A 17,864-nucleotide genomic window follows, 5' to 3' on the forward strand; every position below is an offset into this window, starting at 1 on the left:
ATTACGAGCTTGCCACTGCCAAAAAGGGCAGCTCCTCTGTCACGGATTACTTCCAGCGGATCAAGCAGATTTCCACCACTCTCGTTGCTCCCAAACAACCGCTCAATGATTACGAGTTCACCTGGTATTTCCTTGCCAGTATGGGTCCTGAATACAACCCCCTCGTCACCTCCATCACGACACGGCTCGAGCCCCTCTCCATGATCTCCTCGGGCACCTCCTTGCCCATGAAATGTGGATTGAGAAGCACAACTCCACTACCACCCATCATCGAAACTCTGCTCGTGGTCGAAGCTGGCACAACCATGCGTGGCGCCATTTTACATCCTCTGGAATGTCCAGATTTTTTACCCATGGATCGAGACCATCTGGTGCCCCAAGACACAATGGTCGTGGTTTATTACCCACACCACCTTCCGAATCCTTCTCTCAAAATGGGTCCACTACCCACTCTGGCCCACAACACTCTTCAAGGTCTACATGCCAAGTCTATGGCAAAATGGGCCCCATTGCTCTAGCTTGTTATCGCAGGTTTGACCATGCTTTTCAAGCCGTCGAGCCCACTCTTACAGCCTACACTGCTAGCCCATCACAACCACGGGATCTCAATTGGTATCTCGACACAGGCGCCACTCATCACATCACTTTCAACCTCAACAATTTGAATCTTCACTCTGAAGCCTATGATGGACCTTGATGAAATCCAAGTGGGCAATGGTACCCGTTTTGCCATTAAAAATACAGGCATCTCTAAACTCTCTCCTAACTTTATTTTACGTTCTGTTCTTCATGTTTCTCAAATTATCAAAAATTTACTTTCTATTAAAAAATTTACTTATGATAATAATGTTTATATGGAATTTCACCCATCTTGTTTTTTTGTTAAGGACCGTACCTTCGGAAAGATTCTACACCACAGCCTAAGTAGACATGGCTTTTATTATTGGTTTCCTCCTACATTTGCACCACCCAGTATTTTCTCCACTTCTCGCACTACCTTTGTGAACTGGCACACTCGTCTTGGTCATCCAGCGGATCACATTGTTCACCATGTTTTGTCAAAATTTCAACTACCTTCTATTTCAAATAAGAAGCTCACTGTTTGCCCTGCCTGTCAGCAAGGCAAAAGTCATCAGCTTCATTTTTCCCTTTCTGAAAATAAATCAAGTGCTCCACTTGAATTAGTTTTTTTCGATGTTTGGGGACCATCCCCTATTTTATCTAATAATGGTGCACGTTTTTATGTTATTTTTGCCAATCATTGTAGTAAATTTACTTGGCTTTATCCAATTGTTTGCAAATCTGATGTTTTCTCTATTTTTTCCAAGTTTCAGGCTTATATTGAACGCCAATTTAATCATAAAATAAAATCCATCCAAACCGATGGTGGTGGCGAATTCACAAAATTACACCATCTTTTTGTATCACATGGCATCCATCATCGAATCACATGTCCCCACACCCATCTACAAAATGGGTCCATCGAACGCAAACATCGCCATATTGTCGAAATGGGCCTTACTTTCCTAGTTCCGCTCCTCTTCAATATTGGGTGAGGCATTCCAAACTGCATGTTACATCATAAACCGTTTACCCACACCTGTCCTAAACAATGACTCACCCTTTCAAAATCTTTTTCCCTCTTTACCTAATTTTAATTTCATGCGCGTTTTTGGATGTGCTTGTTCGCCTCACCTTCGACCTTACAATCAGCATAAACTCGACTTTCGCTCCAAAACCTGCATCTTCATCGGCTATAGTCCCTCCCACTGTGGCTACAAATATCTTCATTTACCTAATGGCCGCATTCACATATCTCGCAACGTCATCTATGAAGAATTTGTTTTTCCTTTCCAAGCCTCATTACCATCTCCCCCCAACCATTCTCCCAACTCCCACACCACACTCTACCCTCCCTATTTAGAGAACTTTACCACTCCCCCTCCCCCCAGGTGCCCCAAACCCAACCCCAGCACCCTCCCCTCCTGGCCCTCCCGAGGCGGTCCCTCAGGAATCCCCTCTTCCTCACACTTCATCATCACCTTCCCCTATTAACACTGTTTTATCTCCTCCTGTGCAGGTCCCCTCTGACGATCCTGACCCCACTCTAGTGCTCCCACTTCCGCAGCACGCCATGCAGACTTGCTCCAAGAACAACATCTTCATGCCCATGACGCTCTCCAATGGTTTCATCCACTATCCTCTTCCTAGAGCACTCACTGCCACCACAGGCGCCGCTGATGTTGAACTAACCTCCTACTCTACAGCTTCTAAGCACCCGGCTTAGCGTGATGCCATGAATCTTGAGTTTGATACCCTTCTCCGCAACGGCACTTGGACCCTTGTTCCTCCCACTTCTAACATGAACATTGTTAGGTGCAAATGGGTGTTCCACCTCAAAAGCCGATAGCTCCGTTGATCGCCAGTCGCCACAAGGCTCGCCTTGTCACCAAAGGATTCCACCAACAACTCGGTGTCGACTTTGAAGAAACTTTCAGTCCAGTTGTCAACCCTACTACTATTAGACTTGTTCTCTCCCTTGCCACCTTTGCCGGCTGGCCCATCTGCCAAATCGATGTCCAGAATGCCTTCTTACATGGATGGCTCTCCGAAGATGTGTTCATGACTCAACCCCCCGGCTTCATTCATCCCCAATTTCTCAACCACATCTGCAAGCTCCACAAAGCGCTCTATGGCTTAAAGCAAGCTCCCCATGCCTGGTTTTCTCACATTAGTGATCGCCTCCTAGAACTTGGTTTTACCAGCTCCCGCTCCGACCCCTCCCTATTCATTCATCGCACACCTCAAGAAACTACCTTTGTCCTCATCTATGTTGATGAAATCTTCATCACTAGTTCCCTCCTTCAAGGCACTACATCTCTCATCCAATCTCTTCGTGCTGAATTTGCAATCTAGGACTTAGGCCTCCGTCACTACTTCCTCGGTATGGAAGCCACCTCTACTCCCGATGGCCTCATTCTCTCCCAACAACGCTACATCCTTGATCTTCTCCACAAGAGCCACATGTCCGAAGCCAAACCCGTCAAGACTCTTATGTCCACAGCACATGCTTTCTCCCTCCTCTTTGGTGACCCCTTTATCGACCCCTCCTCCTATCATAGTCTTGTTGGCTCCCTACAAAATCTCTCCCTCACCCGTCCTGATATATCTTTTGCTATCAACAAAGTCTCACAATTTATGCATCGACCTACTTCCTTCCACCTACAAGCCGTCAAACGTATCCTCAGGTACCTCAAATCCACAATTTCTTATGGCCTACTCCTTCGTCGCTCCTTATCCCACACCCTCCAAGCCTACTCCGATGTTGACTAGGCCAGTTGCCCTAATGACAAAAAATCTACTGGGGGCTTTGTATTTTCCTCGGTCCTAATCTCATCTCTTGGTCCTCCCGCAAACAACGAACAGTTGCTCGATCCAGCACTGAATCTGAATACCGCACCCATGTTACAACTGCCGCCGAGCTCATTTGGCTCCAATCCATGCTCCGCGACCTTGGCATTTTTCTTTCCTTTTCACACACCCTTTGGTGTGACAAAATTGGAGCCACCTACCTATCCGCAAATTCGGCCTTCCATGCTTGCACCAAACACATTGAAATTGATTTTCACTTCGTTTGTGACAAAGTCGCCTCCAAAACCTTGGCTTTCCACTTCATCTTCAGCAAAGACAACCTCGTCGACATTTTTACCAAACCCACTGCCTCACCATATTTCTCTCTCATGCGCACCAAGCTCAATGTCATGTTCCCTATGTCTCGCTTGCGAGGCCGTAATGAACCATCAAAGGAAAGCAACCAATAAGGAAATCACACCAACACACAACGGCTAGGAACCACACAAGGGGACCAAATCAACCCACAAAAAGCAACATCTCAAGAAGGAAACTCAATCAACACCATTGGCTAGCAATCTCAAGAAGGAAATCAACACAACAGCCAGTAATATTATTTTCTGTCTAATCACATGATTTATTTCCATTTGTAAAATATAAAAAATGTGTATAAATACCAACTATCAATAGAATGAAAAGCAAAAAAAGATATTCTTCGAATTACCTCTTTTCCTCTATTCTATACAAAGGAGCTTGCTGGGAGTGCCAGCTTGCCCCTCTTCGATGCTTAAGTCAGTCTTTGGAGAGAACTTATATCAAGTCTTTTTAATCAATAAATCATATAAAGAATACCTGGTAGTGTGCACCTATTTATAGATGTGACTTCACCTACTTAATCCGGATAAGGTGGAAACTAATTCCTAGATTCCGATATTTCTTTCCGGCCTACCCGAGATTTGAGCGATCCGAGTATCTTGGGATTTGACGTTCTAGATCCGAGTATCTCAAGATTTGATGCTCCCGAGATAATTCTGGCTTCTTGTGAATTATTCCTAAATGGGATTTAACTTTTGTTTCTTGATGGGCCTCAGCTAAAACTGTTAATATATCTAAATGGGCTTGTAGGAATTAAATAAGCCAATCTATTAACTATTGGAAATATTTCCCAACAATTGGGTATATGAGACTGAATCAGTTTATTGGGGACAATAAAGTTAATTTACTACTGACTCAAATTTGGTCACGAAAATCAATTTCACGTCTTGAAATTTGAACGATAGAACATAGAAACACTAAGGTACTCAACATTTATAATTTTACAGATCAATTTTTCAAATCTAGGGATCATATAGTTCAACTGATGAGAGCAGACTGCAACAAGTTTAGGGCACATAAATGATGATCATGAGAGAAGACTTCAACGACCTTCAGGCATGGTGATGGTCATCTCATTTAGAGAAGCAGGTGCTCCTTTAGAACCTGAGGAATCCGGACCAGAATTTATGGGTCTGTTGATAAATGCTGGCTTCTTAGGAGATGGAACAGTTGCTTCATTTCCAAGCATGAAGAGAATTTCAAGCATGGTTGGTCGATCTGTGGCTTGTTCTTGCACACATAAGAGCCCTATTTGAATACATCTCAAAACTTCTTGAGTAGGATATTCCTGACCCAATAATGAATCGACTATTTCCAAGGCTTTTTCTTCTATCCAAAAGTCCCATACCTGCAAAAATTGAAGAGTATTATGTTAGAGAAGTTCATGACTAAATCGTAATGAAGTGTGATGATATATTTTCTTACATGTCCAATCAAATTTAGGCTAGGACTTCCAACATGATGATAATTGTTTCTCTTGCCACTAATTATTTCTAGTGTCAAGACTCCATAGCTGAAGACATCTGATTTTATAGAATATAGCCCTTCCATTGCATACTCTGGCGACATGTATCCACTGCAATTGCACAAAAAAAAAAAAAAAATTATATATATAAAATTGATGCTTATCTAAGTTTTGCTTTTAATTAGCATTTATATTGTTCGTTTATGTGTGTGCTGAGTGTTAAGTCACTACTGATTCCAAAAACTTAAGCTTATAGGAAGATATGGATTTAATAATTTAATTTATATAATTCTAATAGAGAGAGACATACTATGTGCCAACAACTTTTATTGTATTTGCTTCACTTTGATCATCACCAAACATTCTAGCTAACCCAAAATCTGAAATTTTTGGATTCATTGCTGCATCCAGTAGTACGTTACTCGCTTTTAGATCTCTGTGGATGATTTTTAGCCTTGAATCTTGGTGAAGATATAAGACTCCTCGAGCAATTCCAGAAATAATTTCAAATCGCTTCCTCCAATCTAGCAATTTCCTTCTTATTTCGTCTAAACCGAAACATGAAATTAAGTTTCCATCAATAATTAATACATATTGAAAACAGTTGCATGCTAAAATAACAAATTTTGCTCTCAGTGTCTCTTTTTTTCTTTTTCTTTTTTTAAGTTGAAAATTAGTGGTGATTGAGGATAATGCATACGTACCGAAGATGAAAAAGTCTAGGCTTTTGTTTGGCATGTATTCATAGATCAACATCTTCTCTTTTTGGTGGATGCAACAACCAAAAAGCCTCACAAGATTCCTATGCTGGAGTTTTGCAATCAGCTTAACTTCATTCTTAAATTCTTCTGTGCCCTGTTTTGAACTTCTTGAGAGTGTTTTCACCGCTATTTCCTGTCCATTGGCTAGTTGACCCTGCATTAATTATAAATTTATAATAAGGACTTACACCAATTAGAGAAATGATCCCTACACTCATTTTTCACAACAGCCCCACAACAAGCTGACGTGGCTGGTATTATTTTATTATTTTTTTTGTTTTCTTTTTGTAAAAAAATAATAAAATATTACCAGCCATGTCAGCTTGTTGTGGGGCTGTTGTGAGAAATGAGTGTAGGGATCATTTCTCCACCAATTAACATAAATTATCTAATTAATTTTTTTATTTTATAAATATATGTACATACACACACACTATTCATGTAGCCATGCATGCATGAAAACCATGTGAATCCCTCCATCAAATATTATTTTAGGTGCATTTTAAAGTATTATTTAAGTTATTAAATTCATTATTTTTTATCAGTTTAAACTTTTGATATAAGAGGTGGTTTAACATCAAGAAATCCGATTATTACAAATTTAAATAAAATGATATCATGAGAGCTTCTTCCCCATATTCGTACAATAAATTGTGATACTAGCTACGTATCAAGCTCAACCCTAACCTCTCTCTCTCTCTCTCTCTCTCTCTCTCTCTATATATATATATATATATATGTATATATAAAACTTGTAGTGACATAGGAATAGCAATATTGGTAAATATTTATGCACGGTTTGTTTCGATGTAAAATGTTTTTTGTTGTAAAATATTTTTAACGAAATGATTTTCCTAAAAATATTTTCCGGCGTTTGGCTTGTACGAAAAAATCACCAACGGCGATAAATCACTGGTGACGAGATTCCGTCACTAGCCGGCAGGATTCTTACCACTTTCACCAGATTTCAACTACTTTTGCTGGATTCCGGGGATAAAGGCCAGAATCCGGCGACAATGGCAAGATTATGGCCAGTTTCTTCGGAATCCGGCCTAGTACCGCCAGACCAGTGAAACTAGCCGAAATTTGGCACAGTACAGCCGAGCGATCGGATACCAAAATTTGAGAACCTTCAATAGTAGATTCGGGCTACCAACATATTTTGATGCCCGGCGGTGGCGGATTCTGACAAAAGTGCTTGCAAAAATAAAGAGTTTAAATCCAGAAAATGATTTACGGTTTTTCTTTTTTTTTTTTTCTTTTTTTTTTTTTCTAAAAAAATCGTAAATCGTTTTCTAAAAATTAAGGAGACTTTTACGGTCAAACTGAAAATGATTTTCATTGACCATCATTTTGAGTTGCATCAAACGCTAAAAAATACAAAATATTTTTCAAAAAATATTTTACACTCAAACACAGACCATTACATTTAATATAAATTGACAAAACTTAACTTACCACCATATCATGTGTAACGGGAAGAAACTAAACTTACCTTGTAGACCGGGCCAAAACCACCTTGTCCGAGCCTTTTAGCTGGGGAGAAATTGTCTGTGACAGCGATTATGGTGCTCAAATCAAAAAATTGTACATCTGGTTTTCTACTAGTTTCATCAAGTTTTGCAGTATTTTGAAAGGATGGTGAACTAGTAGTAACATCGTTAAACAATGCGAATTGTCTTCTGCTCCCTGTCCAATCATGCAAGCACATGATGGTTGTAAAAATTTTAATCAATTATTTGTACATAAAGCCTATATTATATATTCAACTGCGGAGAAAATTAGAATTAAATATGATTGAATATGGAAACCCTAGAATACATGACCTACTCGATTCAACTTTTTTCTCTTTATGGTTAATTAATACAAAGATGGGAGAAGGATAATTAATGATGATATTCCTTAATTCTCAATATCTAGTCATAAATTGAGAAGACAAATTGAGGTAATTATGAGAATGCTTTTTGAGAAAAAAAACAAAAAGGAAAGAAAAGAAAAGAAGAAAGTGGCTATTTTTTACGAGATTATGTGGTCAGAAAATGAGGTTTTTTAAGGGTTTTTCTTACGTATAGAAAAGATAATGAGATTTAGAGAAGTTACTAAGAAATCACACAAAAATTTAAACAAAAATTTCACAACACAACCACGCACCAATCGCATTTTACATGACTTTTGTTTTTTTATGGCTTCTGTCTTGTGTAATGATTAATTAATGATATCTATGACCGTCAAAATCTTGTTCTACCATTCATGTTATTTTCTCATTTCCAACCAAATATAGATCTGTTCCAGATTCCTTACAATTTATTAAAAGTACTTGTTTTAATTAGTTCACCCACAGGCATCTTGAGATGGATGAAAAAAGAAAACTGTAAAATAAAATTAATAAAAAGAAAAACCATTATAAAATCTTGCTAACCTTTTCTCTTCCTCTTTATCAACCAGTGGGCAAAGAGTAGAACAAGAAATATTGAAGTAACAAGTATGGCCACCACCACAATTGCCAGCCTCCTCTTATTAGCAAAGAACCCCTCTGACTTCTTTCCTGTAGTGGAAGAAACTTCCATTGTTATGCAACAAAATACTTAACTGTGCAAATAATAATGCAAAAAGAAGATCATGGTAGGAAAAAGTTAGCTAAAAAATTACTCAGAAAATTATTGATGATCTGATCAGTACCTAACTCGAGCGCATCCACACGTACGTACAGGTTTTGGCCCCATTCCTTAAACATTCTTGTATCTATCAAATCTCCATGCCATGTTATGCACCCTCCTTCCTCTTGAATATCCACACTTGCATAAGCCAAGCAAGAACAATCCTGCAAGCACACTTCTCCACAATCTCCGAAACTTACATTCCGGTTAACTCTTGCTACTGAAGTATCCGGAACCTTCACGCCGGGCACCCTCACGAAGCCTTCACCGCTCCGGCATAGGGACGCCTCTCCACGCTTCCTCATGCACCCGCCTGATGCATTTCTCAGGAACCCCGGTAGACAAGAGCACTTGGAATCGTTAGCAACGGTAAAATTGCAGTTACCAAACGCACCACACTCGCCGTAAGTGTCGCACCCATCGGGATAGGGTACTGAGCCCAGAGGAAGCCAGGTTTTCTCTCCCTTCCGGAGCAAAGACCGCTGGAGTAATCCGGACTCGTTTAAGACTAACATTGATAAGATTACATTGTAGGGCGCGGGTGCGGCGATACTACTCCAGGCCGCGGTAGTCTCACTCTGGTTGTCCACCAAGCTGAAACTGAAGAGATTATTGGCTATCAAGGTGGGTACGCCGCTCCATCCAAGGCGAGTCCAATGACCGGAGCGCCACCGCAGAACGTCTTTGTTGTACAAGAACAACTGAGGGGTGCCGTTGGTGTGGATCTTGTACGACCAATTTCCAGTCCCCGGGTCATCTTTGGACTTCCAAGATGTTAGGACCCGGTTCAGACCCGTCCTCCGGTCAATCCCGATTTTCATTTGTGGAAGCTGGGTGTTTGTTGGATGGTCAAAGCTTTCCCATAGTACCTCCCCTCTTCCATTGTCACTGATCAAGGCTAGATTTCCCGAGTCCTCGAGCCGAGCGAGAGTACTAATGTTTCCTGATTCCGAGACAAGATTTGTGGACCAGATGGGTGTGCTCCGATTGCTGGCGTGGAGTACCAGGTTTCCATGAACATCAATTGAGAGAACTCCAGAATTGTCGTTAATAGGAGTGTCTCTGTTTGCAACCCACACCACGGGTTTTCCTGGAGGCCTATAATACCAAATCCCAACATAGCGGTGGGTGGACTTACCGGGAGTAAAGAAACCAAGCGCAAAGATTTCTCCTCTAGAGACTAAAACCGCACCAACGTCTGGTCCGTCTCTAATGATTTGGCCGGTAGTTATGGCGTCCAGTGATGTGCCAAACCGGAGGAGGAAGTGAAGCAACGTTTGCAGAAAGAGAAACCGCTTCGCACAATACACGATCATAGCAAGTGAGGTAGCAGGCAGACTTGATTGATGCAAGAAGTATATGATTCTCGAGTAATCCTACATATTCGAGTATTGGGGGTGGCTAAAGTATCAACTGCAATTAATGTTGGTAGATAAATAGTAGAACAATTAATATTAAATGCATCTACCCATATTTCTCACTTTTTGCATGGCAAAGTCGTTGGTTTAGTTTATTATTGTAGAAAAACCCATGGATCCTAATCCAAATGTCAAATTCCACCCCTGGCCTTAAAAAAGTGATTTTAAGGAGACGACTTGATGAGATGAGAGATCGATCAGGAAAGGGGAACAGATGACCATCTGCCGCGCGTAAGGGTAAGAGTAATGCTATTCGATCGTGATTCTACTACTATTAGACACAAAGAACTTAATTTACGCCAAATTCCTATTGAAATTATTCTCGTTTAGTAATATTAAGAATAATTGAGCATGCTTAATTTACCCACTTTTCATTATAATTGCCTTCCATCTTGCATGCGACAAACATATACCAAAATTAAAGCGGGTAGCTGGGGGGTGTACTGGAGGACCTGTAAGTTGGTGGCTCATTAATATTTGCCCGGCCTCTTAGGCCCGTTTGTTTTGACCTAGTTTTTTTCTTCTTTCTTTCTTTTCTTTTCCTTTTTTTTTTTTTTTTTTTTGGTGATTATAACGTCCAAAAATCTTTGTCAAAAAGAAAAAGTTTCCGTTAAACAGAAAACCTCATTTAAGTTGCATAAAATGGTTTTATTTAATTAATTAATAGATTTTTTAATTTCTGTAAATCATTTTTTGAGTTTGAACATCTGTTTCTTGCATGCACTTTTTCTTCCAGTTCATTTTCCGTTGCCGCCAGAGGTTGCTAGAATTCGTCGCCGATGGAGTTCATTGCTATCGCTGATTTTCCGTACGTGCCAAATGTCAAAAAATGTTTTCAGCTGAAATCATTTTTCTCTGAAAATATTTTCCTACAAAAAACATTTTACATCCAAACAAATAAAGCCAAGCTCGCACGGCACTGGTCCCACTAGAACCTCATCGTCAAACTTTTGAAACTACCAAATATAGTCTCATGAATATTTACTACGCGTTTGGCTTTTCAAATCGATCTTAAGGTGTCGATGATGTCCAAGATTTTGTGTTGACTCCAAGTACTCCCATACAATAATATCTTTATCTAAACATCGGATCCATGCAAAGTTTCCCTCCACACGGATTAGTTAAGATTTCAATTAACTTCGTCGGCAGACATGATCTCAATGAATTGTTTGCACTTAAAAAAATTTGAACCTTAGATCTAATGGGGTTCTGGGGATGCCACAAATACCAAGACCCTAGCTTACCACTTAAGCCAACCCTTAGGATTATTTTGACAAGTATCTAAACTTCAATCTTGAAGTTAATTCAATTTGTTTGCCGAAAAAAAGGTGGTTTGGGTATCAATCAAAAGGGTTGATGAATATTGGAACCAAGCCGCTGTTATATACGCGCTGGAATCTTTTCACGAAAGCTGGTGAGAAGTACTAAACAGATGCATGGCTGATGATCCTCCTATAGTTTTGGAAGAAATTATAAGGTGAGAAATAAATTTGGCCATTCTTTTGTAATCAGTCCATTTTCCCTAATCATCCAATCTATTCAATCTATTCAATATTTCAATTCTATCTTACAGATTACATTTCACCATTCTCTTCATCCCATAAACCATTCTTTCGTATAGATCATACAATCCTGATAACTCAAAAATAGTAGAGAAGTGTTACATTTTATCTGTAAATTATGCAAACTGATCATCGAGGAGTTGTTTTGGTTGAGCTGATTTTTTGCAGCTAGTATCCAGTCTTTACTGGAGCGTGAGTTGTACTCAGATTTGGTACTGTTTTTAGTAAAGTTGATTCTTATTCATTAAAAAAAATAAATTTTAAGCACTATTGTAATTTGAGTTTAGTTGGATGAAAATTAGATAGGAAATGATTCTATGTAAGAAAGTGCTACACACTCTCATGTACTAACTCTTTTATGTGGCTAGCAAAAATCACAATTAGATGAAATAACAAATGATAATATATATAGTACCCAATGATGATTTTCATTGTTAGGTCAGAAAGTGATCAGCAATTGAAAGTATGTAAAACATTTCTCCTTTATTTATACAGAGAGAATATGGTCATTGGGACAATATGTCCGTTGAAAAATATGATCAATGACAATTACTACTGCTGAAAAATATAATTATTGGCAAATACGATGATTTAAAAAATGACGGTTTGAAAAAAAAGAAAAAAACCCGTTAAAAAAATACCGTCCTTAGAAAAAGAAAAGATATTTTTCATGGTATAGAGAAAAAGTAAATAACCAGATGTGAAGTGCATGTATCTGATAAACCAATAACTAAAAATAAAAAATAAAAAAACGAAACTTTTAATTAGATATATTAAATAAAAATGTAGATATAGCCATCGAATGCTATTGCAATTAATAATATTGTTGAATGAATCCGTGCTACCACTATAGAGAATCTGTATGACGACGTTAAATGCTCTTCCAATACTAATTGTTAGGAGAAAAGTTGCTTTCGTTTCTCTGCATGATTACTACTTGCAGATTGGTCCTTGCACAGCTAGACCCTAAATTTTGTTCATCTCAAAACTTCTTGACTAGGTACGTACCGAAACACAAGATTTTTTCTTTGAATTGGATTATGAAGAAATTTTTACGTACAATTTAATCTATAAAATTGATATTTGTTATTAAAACATGTTATTTTGTATAAAATTAACAAAGCATGTGGCATAACTAGTCTCGATTTTGATAGTGGCATTTTTAAAAAAAATTGTCCTTGACTATTAACCCAAAGATAAGTCAAGAAATCAACCATATCCGACCCGGCCAACCCCTTTTATTTTGTCCTCGATCAAGACATTAATTAAAGTTGATTTTAGAATGGCCACTTTAATTTTGTGGTTAAACGTCAGCGTCTAGCCAACTAAGATAATTTGCGCGCATTTACTGATATTTATAGCCATGAATGATGAACCCTAACGAATTCCATCACATGAAACCAAAACCCGAGATCAATCCTCCTGAGTCTTCATCATTGTTTAATCAATTGAGATTAAAGCACTTTGGCCGACTGTTATGACATAGAGTTGATGGCTGTTCTTGTTTTCTAACACTTCTCTCTTCACATAGGCAGGGCGGATGGCCATGGCCCCTACTGGAAAAATTTGTCAAAAAAAAAAAAAATAAGGAATTTTTTTTTAAAAAAAAAGAAGCCTAAAAATAAATAAATAAAAACTTGCTGCACAATCACGCCCTCCCAAGATTAAATTTTTAGTTTTGTCCCATCCTCATCACGTGTAGGTTCTAACTTCTTTTTAATAAAGTGAGGACTAATTTTTTTAATTTTTTTTACAACATTTATGTCATTCCATATAGGCACTAGAAGAATATTAGAAGGAACTCTAACATTCCTCCTTTTTTTTGTTGTGTGCCTCCGACATGCCTTGCCATGGCCAGTGAAACATATGACTCAACATCTATGCATGAATCAACTATGTCCAGGACTCTATCTGTGACGTCCCACATCGCCTGGGAATGAGGATGTGCTTATATGTATAAATGCACCCTATATGACACAACGCGTTTTAAAGCCATGATGGCCATGAACCGATCAGAACTCCGCAGTTAAGCGTGCTGCTGCGAGAGCAATCCCAGGATGGGTGACCTCCTGGGAAGTTCTGTTTGGGGAGCCAAAAGTGGACAATATTGTGTCATTGGGGGTGGGTCGTTACACTATCTTCTCTCCATAGTTCCCAGACCTGTGTGGTTCGATCATATATAGTATTATTTGTAAAGGGTGTACGTGTTTCCTAAAATGCAAATGGAAAATATTCTAGTTTTCTTGCCAAGGAAGAATGCTCCTGGTAAGAATGGTTGTTCTTCTTGCCACTTACAATCTCCAATAATATGACACCGAAGCTAAAAACATATGATTTTGTTGAGAATTCCCCAAATGCTGCATAATCCGGTGACATATAACCACTACATGTGAAACAGTATCAATTAGGTAATCTTAAAAATCAGTGCATGGGAAATTGGGAATTACAACATCAACGGTAATCTTGAAGTCTGCATTGTACTCACTATGTTCCAACAACTCTGATTGTCTTGTCTCGAATTTGGTCTGCTTTGAATATGCGAGCCAAGCCGAAATCTGAAATTTTGGGGTTTATCTCAGCATCTAATAGAATATTACTTGGTTTAAGATCTCTATGGATAATTCTTAGTCTTGTGTCTTGATGAAGATACAAAATCCCAAAAAGCAATTCCCATGATGATTTCACAGCGTTTCCTCCAATTCAAGGATGAACTTCTTGTATGATCTACAACAGAATTTTGCTACAGTTGAAAATTGCAGTTTGATGCACTTTAATTTAAATTAAGCAAAATTTTGAGAAATCAGGCATACCAAAGATTAAGAAGTCCAAGCTGTTGTTGGGCATGTATTCATAAATCAGCATCTTTTCTTCCCCCTCAATGCAACAGCCTAAAATTTTGACAAGATTCCTGTGTTGAAGTTTCGCAATCAACATGACTTCATTTTTGAATTCTTTTATTCCTTGTTCCGAGCTCTTTGATAACCTTTTAACAGCTATTTGTCGTCCGTTAGACAATTGACCCTGAAATCATCTTCAAATTCCAAACTTAAGCTTACTTGTAACTATTAAGCAATTAAGCTCAAACTACTCCTTCACTAAACACACTTTTACAATAAAAAAGATAAAAATTAGCTACAAACCAGTTCGTAACCAATTCAAACAAAACCAGTCTAATAAAATCAAATTGATTCTTGAAGCATGTGAGAAATACATACTTTCTTATTAATACTATTAAAGCAACGTGTGAGAATATCATATATATGGACAATATCATAGATGAATTGCGACTGTACCATAAAAACAGAGCCAAAACCACATTCTCCAAGTTTGTTGGTCGGAGAGAAATTGTCAGTTGCAGCAACTATAGAGCTTAGATCGAAAACAAGTGCATCCGGATGTCTTTTACTTTCTGCCAGCTGATTTCCCTCCAATGAGCTTTCGGTACCAGTAAAATCTAATGATTGATTGTTTGATTTTCTCTTCTCTGTGGTAAAACACATTGGGAAATATTGCTTACTAGAAATTCGTAATTGAGCAAATACACACACACACTGGAAGTGACTTTGTTTACCTTTTGTTTTCCTCCTCTTCATTGACCAGAGACAGGCTTGTAGGGATACCAGAAACAAGAGCGCAACAACAGATAATACTGCAATAACCAGCTTCCGATTCTTGGCAAGAAAACCTTTGGACTTCGTTTTATACTTGGTTGAAGGGAAAAAAGTAAGCCTTGATCAAAGAAGTGAAAAGACAAAAAAAAAAATTGAAAATTCACGAAAATGCAAGAAAAGAATACCTAACTCAGTCACATCCGCACGAACATTTAGCTCCCACCCTTCATCTTCATCCCCTGCACTGTCCATCAATTCACCATAATATGCCAAGCAACCAGTCCCCGTCCCATTAAGATCCACGCTGACATAAGCTGTGCAAGCGCAATTGTTCAAGCACGCCTTCTCGCACTCTGCACTACTCATACTCGTGCCCACCCAATCAGCATTCGATGTATCAGGAACCTTCAAACCTGCCACCTTCACAAACCCTTCTCCATTCCCGCACATAGATAACCCCAGCTGGTTCCTCACACACCCCTCAGAACCATTTCTAAGATACCAATCCCTTCGATTCTTGGGTTCATATCCTGGCAAACACGCACACTCAAACCTATTTATATTGTCAGGACTACATACACTATTTGGACCGCATAGTCCGTACTTCTCGCACCGGTATCTAGGTGCTAACCAGATTTCGCTCCATTGACGACCATCACCATCCCACATAAGTAGCTGGATCGATCCAGAGTTATTAAGGAATAATCTCGTAATGATCGAGGGGTCATCGAAAAAGTAGGAGTAAGATGTCTCGTCTTGATTGTAAACAAAATTGATATCGTAATCAATCGATCTTGTGTCTATTGATGAGCACCATGGCCATGGCCAACTCCGCCGATGCAGGGTCCCGCCCTTATACAATTAGAACTGTGGAGAGCCAGTAGGATCTAGCTTACAGAGGCAATCCCCTGTTCCGGGGTCATCTTGTGACTTCCAAGATATTAAGACCGTGTCGAGCCCTGTTTTCTTATTCAACCCAAACTTAATGCCTGGAAGCAAAGTATCTGTAGGATCGTCAGAGCTTTACCATAACACCCTCTTGTTATCTCCCTGGACCAATTCCAAGTTTCCTGAATCTAGAAGCTGAGCTACAATGGAGGTTGTCGCTGGGACAGAAACATTTGTAGACCATAGAGAACGGTTATAACTGTCGTAGAGGACAAGGTTTCCGTTCTGGTTAATTGAGAGAACTCTAGAGGAATCATTCCTGTTCGCAACCCACACCTTATTTTGTTCTGACACATTGAAAAACCAAATACCTAGAGAGTTTTTGTATATTTTTAAGTATATAATCAGTGTGCATTCCACCTTCTTGTCATGGCTGAATAGGATCCTTAATGGGATGAGACAGAGGTTGAGTAGGAGAGTGGGACACTTATTCTTCATAGGATATTTGAATGATGTATCTCATCCCATGTATTTCAAATATAGCCTTCAAAGTATTATAGGATTCTGTTAAATCCTAGTGACTGAACGGGTCAAGTTAGACAAGCAATATCAACTGGGCCCTAGTTCGAATATAGGCTCATTTGCCTAAGGGATGATAATTTCCCCAACATTATGCAAACTGATCATCGAGGAGTAGTTTTGGTTGAGTTGGCTTTTTGCAGCTGGCATCCAGTCTTTACTGTACTCAGATTTGGTGTTTTTAGTAAAGTTGATTCTTATACATTAAAAAAAAAAAATTTGAGCATTGTAATTTGAGCTTAGTTGGATGAAAATTAGATAGGAAATGATTCTATTTAGAGGAGTGCAAACACATATTCTTACGTGCTAACTCTCTTATGTAACTAGTGAAAATTACAATTAAATGAAATAACAAATGAAAGTACATATAGCATTCAATGATGATTTTTCATTGCTAGGTCAGGAAGTGATCGGCAATTAGAAGTATGTAAAACATTTTTCATTTATTTATACCGAGAAAATATGGTAATTGGGACAATATGTCCGTTGAAAAATATGATCGATGACAATTACGACCGTTGAAAAATATAATTATTGGCAAATACGATGATTAAAAAAATAACCGTTTGAAAAAAAAAAATTATATATATATATATATATATATATTCAAAATGGTATAGAGAAAAAGCAAATAACCAGATGTAAAGGGTATCTGATAAACCAACAACTAAAATTAAAAAAATAATAATAAAAAAAAAAAAAAAAAAAAAAATAAGGAAACTTTTTTAATTAGGTAGTTTAAACAAAAATGTAGATAAGCCATTGAATGCTCTTCCAATATTGTTCAATGAATCCGTGCTACTACTGTAGATAATCTGTATGACGACGTTAAATGCTCTTCCAATATTAATTGTTAGGAGAAAAGTTGCTTTCGTTTCTCTGCATGATTACTACTTGCAGATTGGTCCTTGCACAATTAGACCCTATATTTTCTTCACCTCAAAACTTCTTGACTAGGTACGTACGTACCGAAACACAACATTTTTTCTTTAAATTGGATTCTGAAGAAATTTTTACAATTTAATTAATCTAATAAATTAATATTTGTTATTAAAACATGTGAATTTGATTTGCATTTTTTTATAAAATTAAAAAAGCATGTGACATAACTAATCTCTGTTCTTAGAGTATGTAATAATTTTCATATACATTTTTAATAAAATTAGATGTGATTTTGATAGGCATTTTTTAAAAATC

The 17,864-nt window shown here is 38.3% G+C and overlaps 2 protein-coding genes and 1 pseudogene across 2 annotated transcripts; all 3 read right to left on the reverse strand.

Moving 5' to 3' along the window:
• Positions 1–4,499: 4,499 nt before the first annotated feature.
• Positions 4,500–10,010, reverse strand: LOC133868329 (G-type lectin S-receptor-like serine/threonine-protein kinase At1g11410). The gene is made up of 7 exons (XM_062305176.1): positions 8,632–10,010; positions 8,372–8,497; positions 7,448–7,641; positions 5,896–6,106; positions 5,502–5,739; positions 5,152–5,302; positions 4,500–5,074 (listed from the first exon to the last, which is right to left on the reverse strand). The coding sequence occupies exons 1-7, from the start codon at positions 9,923–9,925 to the stop codon at positions 4,769–4,771; spliced, it is 2,520 nt and encodes an 839-aa protein (XP_062161160.1). The 5' UTR covers positions 9,926–10,010; the 3' UTR covers positions 4,500–4,768.
• Positions 10,011–13,800: 3,790 nt separating this feature from the next.
• LOC133868862 (cysteine-rich receptor-like protein kinase 19) lies at positions 13,801–15,182 on the reverse strand. The gene is made up of 5 exons (XM_062305874.1): positions 15,161–15,182; positions 14,883–15,073; positions 14,400–14,610; positions 14,075–14,144; positions 13,801–13,972 (listed from the first exon to the last, which is right to left on the reverse strand). The coding sequence occupies exons 1-5, from the start codon at positions 15,180–15,182 to the stop codon at positions 13,801–13,803; spliced, it is 666 nt and encodes a 221-aa protein (XP_062161858.1).
• Positions 14,406–16,586, reverse strand: LOC133868863 (G-type lectin S-receptor-like serine/threonine-protein kinase RKS1; annotated as a pseudogene).
• Between the last annotated feature and the right edge of the window lie 1,278 nt (positions 16,587–17,864).

The sequence above is a fragment of the Alnus glutinosa genome, chromosome 5 (genome assembly GCF_958979055.1).
Source record: "Alnus glutinosa chromosome 5, dhAlnGlut1.1, whole genome shotgun sequence".
In the NCBI taxonomy this organism is placed as follows: Eukaryota; Viridiplantae; Streptophyta; class Magnoliopsida; order Fagales; family Betulaceae; genus Alnus; species Alnus glutinosa.